General features: G+C 49.7%; 1 protein-coding gene across 1 annotated transcript in view; it reads left to right on the top strand.

Annotated features, from left to right (window-relative positions):
* The first annotated feature begins 4,222 nt into the window (after positions 1–4,222).
* Sh3tc2 (SH3 domain and tetratricopeptide repeats 2) overlaps positions 4,223–7,139 on the top strand; it is a 57,912-nt gene continuing 54,995 nt past the window's right edge. The window contains exon 1 of the mRNA XM_075968501.1: positions 4,223–4,309. Within this exon, the coding sequence (XP_075824616.1) occupies positions 4,258–4,309 (52 nt within the window). The 5' untranslated portion in view covers positions 4,223–4,257. The remainder of the gene's footprint in view (positions 4,310–7,139) is intronic.

Here is a 7,139-nt window from a genome sequence, read left to right as displayed (position 1 = left end):
TACACTCTCTGCCCCCACTCACTCTGCTTATTACCTTGATGAGACTGTAAAATTTCCAAGAGAAGACATATTTCCCATATGCAGTGGCAAACCAGGAGCTCCGTGCCTAGCTCTGGTCTTCAGCCTCTGGCCTCTAGTTCTGGGCACTCTGAGCTTTGGAAGTCTTCTTTGAATTCGTTTGTGACATTTACAAGTCGGGGAACTCCACCAGCGGATCTGGATGTTTGGTCCCCAGGACAAAGCAGAACACCTGCTGATGTGGTCATCCCATCCTGTGATCCCCCCTAGCCCAGAGCACAGCAGGGGCTTCCCAAGTTGGGCAGAAGCACCTACTCCTTTTTGCTCCCTAGCTGGGTCAGCTGCCACTCGTCACTCAGCCAACTTTATTTGAACCAGCTGCCACCAAAAGAATATTAAGGGAATAAATGAATAAATACTTGATGATGGTGTGGGTGGCAAATAAAATGTACTTGGGATTCCCGTTTCCTTTGCGGTCATCTCCTGAATCTTCCCCAGTGAAACTGCCATCCTCACTGCTCTGCTGGGACAGCCAGTGGCGGATTCTCCGCCAATGTCGCCTCTCTATTAGCAGCTTGTAAGACACAGTGGGTCACCGAGTGTCTTAGTCGGGGCCACTCTTGTTGTGATGAAACACTATGACCAAAACGACTCAGGGAGAAAAGGGTTTATTTGGCTTATTCTTCTATATCATGGTCCGTCATTGAAGGAAGTCAGGACAGGGAGGAACTCAAGCCAGGCAGGAACCTGGAGGCAGGAGCTGATGTAGAGGCCAAGGAGGGATGCTGTTTACTGACTTGGTTCTCATGACTTGCTTAGCCTACTTTCTTACGGAAGCCAGGACCACCAGCCCAGGGATGGACCATTCACAATGGGCTGGGCCTTCTCCCATCAATCGCTAGTTAAGAAAATGGCTTAAAAAAAAAGTTGGATCTTTTGGAGGCATTTTTCCCCCAGTTGAGGCTCCCTCTTCTCTGATGACTCTAGCTTATGTTGACATAAGACTAGTCAGTACATCTGCTGTAAAGACACTTTCTTCCAGGAATTCGGTCATGCTTCTGAACTCTCACTGGCCCTGCCCCTCTCCTGCCAAAATCAGTGGATTGCAGACCCAGCCTCGATGCTTCCTTTCTATTCTATTGCACCAGCACTCTCTCAAAACATCACACTTAATTCCATGATTTAAATGTCTCCTCCCGGCTAATAGTTTTGCCTGTGGCTGGCAAGCCCCTTTGAGCTCCCGTTCTGTCTTTGCTTAGAGACATAGTGGCAAAGAGCCTTAAACTTAAAGGTTGAAAGCCATCCCCTCCAATGCTTGTTTCTCAGGACCCAACGTCTCAGCAGACACCATGCTAATTCTCTCAGTTGTTCAGGGGAAACAGTAAGTGTGCTCTTCATGAATTTGTCCCCTCATCCGCTCAGCCTGCTGCTATAGCCTTTGGAATGGTTGATTCTGTGCCACTTTACAGAGCTCATGAGAGGGAGGGAGGAAGGGAGGGAGGGAGGGAGGGAGGGAGAGAGAGAGAAAGAGAGAGAGAGAAAGCAGAACGAGAACTTTAGTCTGATTTTAGGCCTGACCATGTTTATTCATAGTTAAGGGGCATCTTGTCACTTACTTTGTCCTATAGTGAAGATGGGATATGGTCTCTATGGTGTCTTATAGGGATGGAAATGACATCCATAGCCTGCAAGGGAAGCTGGGAATTGTAGTCTTTCAGCAGGAAACTATTACAGGTGTTTGACCCACAAGTGTAAAGGTGACTGTGAAGGCACTTAGGGTAAAGATCATCTCAAAACACCCCTCCTAATATAAAAACACGGTAAGTTATGCTGGGAACATGCAGCTTAATAGTGGAGAACCTGCCTGTCCGTCATGAGGCCCTGGCTTTGGTTTTGAGTCTTTATTTTTTAAAGGGGAAACAAAAGAAAATAAATATCTTAAATAAAAACTTCAATGACTGCAGTAAGCCTGCTTGATATTCAGTGCTAACTACACCGAACACTGGCTGTTTGTCCTCAGGAGCCCCAGCGTGGAGACAGGGAGACAGGGGAGTTTGCTGCTGTGATCTCTGAGCTCATTACCCACAAACCCCTGCCCCCCAACACTCTAGCCACTGTGCTTCCTTTAATATGCAACCCAGGCTTCGGCCACAAGGCCTTTGCTCCTGCTGCCTCTCTGCCTGGAAATCTCTTGGTTCTGACCATTCATCAGAACAACTCATGAGCAGAACTGAGGCCTTTGCTTCTCAAGGGAAGCAGGGATTTCCTCGAGAATGGACCGTTCATTTCAGACTTGCCAAAATGTCTGTCTCGGTCAGCCACCCCAGGGGACCCTCTGGGACCATTGATCCGGGTCTTGATCCATCATCATTTCTGGTTGTGTGGTCCCTGTATGGCAGTGGTATGTGGAGAAGTCCCAGAGAAGGGCTAAGCCTAGCCATTTGCATACAGAGGTCAGAGCTTGGCTTCTCTCCGTTGTCTGATTCTTGGGCACCTCCCAGAGACTTTGAAAGGCTGCTTTCTAAAGAACAACTTACCCTTTCATCTTGAGTAGGTTTTGGTGAGGGGAGGGCATGGCTCACATTATAGAAAACAGACATTTTAAACAGTTGTGCAGAGACAAAACGCCCACCATGAGGGGGCTGGGATCAAGGGACTTTACCCCTGAGAGTCCTCGCCATCCCTAGCCCTCCTTGTCTCCTATGCTTTCCACCGTGGATGGATGGCTGGTCCAGAGGGTAAGAACACGTCTCTGTAAGAACATATCACTGTGTTCTGATAATGGTGGATGAGCTCACAGGTCAGAAAGGTGATACTTAAAACATGGGACCAACCAGGATGGGCGCAGGTACTAAGTCTGACATTCAGAAATGGTGTATGTGTGAATGTGTGTGCATGTGTGTATGTGTGCATGTATGTGCAGACTTGGGCAAGTTAAATGACCCTCTTCACTTGCTTTCTACCTCATCAAAAAGAAAAACGTTTATATTATGGGGCTCTTGTGGTCCTTAAATAATACATACTAGTGCTTGGCTGAAGAAAACAGCTTCTATTTGACGCACAACCAATTAGCACACAGTTTCTGAAGCTGTAGTGGAGGCCGGCTGGAGGTCCTGCGTGCTGTGTGTCCCTAGGCTGATCCACTGTGGACACTAAGGATCACTCCAGAGAGACAGACTTCTGTCCTTCTCACTGTCATCCCACTGACCAGGTCACCGCCCTTCCTAAAAGCCCAACGAAGCCTGGAAGTTCTGTCTCCAGAGAGCCCGAGACACAAGCCTGCTGCCAGGACCCTGCCTCTCTTTGCCAGTACCGTCTTGTCCTTGGGTGTTCCTGCAGACCTTTGCTCTGGGTAGGGAGGTCAGTGCCCAGTGATCCTGTGACTGGCTAGTTTGAGCAGTCAAGCATCTGAGCAGTCTCAAAGGTATGCAGCCTGTTCTCTCTGCCTCCTGTGAGTGATCTCACGGGAGATTTCTGAGGCTCAGCCCCGTTGTATGAGGTGCATTTCCTGACTCCACTGCCCATCTGAAACAGAAAAGAGCTTTCTAGCACGACCAGTTCTTCATGAATGTCTGACACCTTAAAATGGTTTGGGTAATCCAGTTCTTCAACCATAAAATTCTTGGTAACACTGGATGATTTCCTGGATTCTCTACCACCAGGACTTTGGGGGGGCCGCAGCTGGAAGGTGGGGTGCTCAACCCTGTTCACCAGCCAGTAAGTGGCTCACTGATACTACAGACTGTCACTCACTGGCCTGACTTTATCAAAAAGCCAAGGAAGCATTTGCAGAGAGGCTTTCTAAGAGCTGGCAGGGGAGTCTGTGGGCCTAGACCATCTGGGAACGAGCAAGAACGACACCCTTGATTCCCAGGATGCTCTTTGCCCTCCTCTGCCCTGGCCACCCTCACAAGAACCGAACTGTGCCTGGATCCTAGAATGCGAGGAATGTGCCACAGCCTGATAGGCATGAAGCAATCTGTCGAAAGGCAGGGAGGAGCTGCTCCCCAGGCCAAGGCCTGACAGCAAGGACTATCTGGCCTGCAGGCTGAGTGGCCCCTCCCACCTTCCCTGGCCTCCCCACTGCAGGCCGGATATCAAAGGCTGCATTGTGCATTGAGCAGCCTCGGTCCCTCGCGTGCCAGGGAGGAGGCGGGAGGAGGGCCTCCGATGGGAGGCTCCCAAGTTTCTTCTGACTGGCGTTCCCAGGGGCCTTGGCCCAGGGAGGATGGTGCACACATGGGTGGCTGCTTCTGTATCCCTGGGGAGCGGAGTCTGCCCTGGGGCCCAGGTGAGTTTCCTAAGGGGATCTGGCCTGGGTCTTAAGCTAGAGTGCTGGTCCAGGGAAGTTGGTGTTTTGGAGAAACTCTCCTTCCAAAGATTGGGAGATGGCTGTACTTTCTGGCTGCCTGCCTCTCATCCCCTTCTAGTTTGGTGTTTCCCATTCTGGGTGCAAAAAGGCAATGAAGTCTGGGAAATTCTACTTTACCTGAGAAGTAGGTTCTGTGCCGGGTCTGCGCTTTGTGAACAGGGAGTGAGGGCTGCTCTTGGCAGCCACTCCTAGTGTGTGACTAAGCCCTTCCTTCCTTTCTTCCCAAGATTCCCTAGGACAGGAAGAAGGCTCCACAGTGAGTTCCTCTGTGGCTTATGAATGGTCATAAATTTGTTTGGGGTCACTCAGCGCTATTTTCATCAGGGCTTCTGCTGCAGAGGAAGCAGGGCTGTTTCCCTCCTCTTACCTATGATGGTGGCCCAGCCTATGGAGTCGAGGTCATGGAAAGTTATGCTAAGAAGCTGTCCAGCAATCTGGACACAAGGTGACCAGTCTTCCTGGTTTTCCTGAGACTGAGGGCATTCTTGGGATGTGGTCAGCTCTATAACCCAGATCTCCATGGCGAACCAGGGCAGTTGGTCATACTGCTGAGGAACCCCTGCAGCTTTGCATAGCTCAGCAGCTGAAGGAAGCCCTGTGGTCACACTATAGGATGTCCATCCGGATCGGTTGTGGCTCTAGGGGAAAAGGGCGGGGTTGGGCTGGGGGAGGACTCACTTGGGAGATGAAGGGACTCTGCTCTAAAGCATCGGTCTGCACCTTTATTAGGGTCACGTTTCTTTCTGGAGAGCTACCATGGTTCTGGTGAGCACCACCAAGGTTCTGGTGAGCACCACCATGGTTCTGGTGAGCACCACCATGGTTCTGGTGAGCACCAAGGTTCTAGTGAGCACCACCATGGTTCTGGTGAGCACCAAGGTTCTGGTGAGCACCACCAAGGTTCTGGTCACCATGGTTCTGGTGAGCATAGCTGGGAGGTTCTGCTAGCTAAGGGCTTTTCCTCTGAATAATTGCTTTCTTCTATGGTCTGTGACTTGCGCTCCCCAAAGGACTTGAGATTTTTAAAGTGAACCCCAAGTAAGCCATAAGTCCTGGCCTACACATTTTGACACTAATAGCAAGGACTTCTTCCTAGACAAGGGACACCATGAACCCCACCCAAAACTATACATAGACAAACTCCAAATATCACAAAAGGCTGTGACATATTTTGTTTCTCCAAATTTCTGGGGGTTCAAGTCTATACATTCAAAATAGAAAACAGTCCAGCACATGGTTATTCACGCTAATAGATATCAGGCCTTGTTACTATTTCTGTGACCCTCAAATATCACATTCTCTGGGGTCCGTGGGATCCTCTAGAAAGTCTGAGGCCCCTGACACTGACCCTAGCTTCAGTGGGAGGAACTCGGCTGCTGTTTGATGGGGTTCCATTTGGGACGAGTTCAGTGGTGCGAAACTCGGACTGATACTGAAGGCGTCCTTGAAGTTTGATGACATTGTCGTCCCCCAGTTTCACCCTTTTGCTTTTTTTCCCCCCAGCACAGACCCTGGCAGCCTCTGGATTTTCTGTTTCTCCAGGAGCCAGCTTACTATTTATTCTGTCACAGCCTTCCAGTCATTCTTCCTGTATTGTTCTCCACCCACCAGCCTTTTCCTGAGGGAAGTCGCTAGGGATGCATCTGAGGCCAGATGGTGTAAATATTTCCACCCTAGCCTCCCGGTGTATCCTAGGGAAATGTCACAGAGTCTGAGACCCTTCTCTGGACAACAACTTTTGCACGACCTTAGGGAAGTCTCTGGGACCTTCGGGTAGCAGTTATCTGACTGTGGGCTGCATTGAGTGGTGGGAGGGATTAGATTGGACAGTGTGTCTCATAGATGTGACTCTCAGTGTTGGCTGGTTCTTCTGCTGTTAGCTATTACGGGCCACACCTCTTCTCTAATTTGCTATTCTCTACGGGAGAGAGGTCTGTGTTCTAGTTTCTTTGGCGGCTGTTGCTATTGGGTCTGTGTACGTGGGAGTTAACAATGAAGACCAAACCATGTGCCCTTGTGTATAGGGGAGGCAAGGGAGAAGGTTTGAAATGATGTGGGACCCTGGGTGGCTGCCCGGGTTTGCCATGGTGTAGCAGTAATGGAAGCTGGCTTGGGCTGCCTCCGCAAGCTCTGTTCCTCTGCAGAAGAAGGCTCTGTAGACCCTTCCTGCAGCTCCTCTGGTTGAGTCTTCTGCTTTCTACAGAATTCTCCCACTAGCATGTGATGAGAGGGAGGGTCCTAGCCAGTTGCCAGGCCTCTGACTCCTCCCTTTTGGGTCTCTTGTTCTTAATCACCAACAAGTGCCCACTTCAGATCACAAAGGAAGTCATGGCAGAAACGCCTAGCTCTTGTCTCTTATTCCCAACACCCCTTTGTAGAGATTTGGCAGAAATTCTTACATAGAAGATGGAGGGGAGAATTTTTTTTTGTAGACACCATCATTCTTTTTCCAGCCTTTCTATTAAGACCAACTCACTGATAGAATTATACAAGGAGGGGAGCGCACACAGCAATCAACAGGCCACCGCTCTGAATTTGAACACAGTGATGACACACAGTGTTGGAATAATGAGTTCCATCCACTTTATCATTTTGTGCCATCAGAACTGCTTCTTTTCTTTCTCCTTTTGAATAAATAAAAAAGTTGCATCCACAGTTAGGGTCCCCTGGATGGCTCCTTCCAATCTGACTCACAACTCACTCAGCAAAACCAATCACTTTTGTGAATTCTGTGGGTTCCCCCCCCCCT

This window comes from Microtus pennsylvanicus, chromosome 4 (assembly GCF_037038515.1).
Source record: "Microtus pennsylvanicus isolate mMicPen1 chromosome 4, mMicPen1.hap1, whole genome shotgun sequence".
NCBI classification, from domain to species: Eukaryota; Metazoa; Chordata; class Mammalia; order Rodentia; family Cricetidae; genus Microtus; species Microtus pennsylvanicus.
The sequence above is the reverse complement of the archived record's forward strand: the minus strand, read 5'-3'. Positions and strand labels throughout refer to the sequence as shown.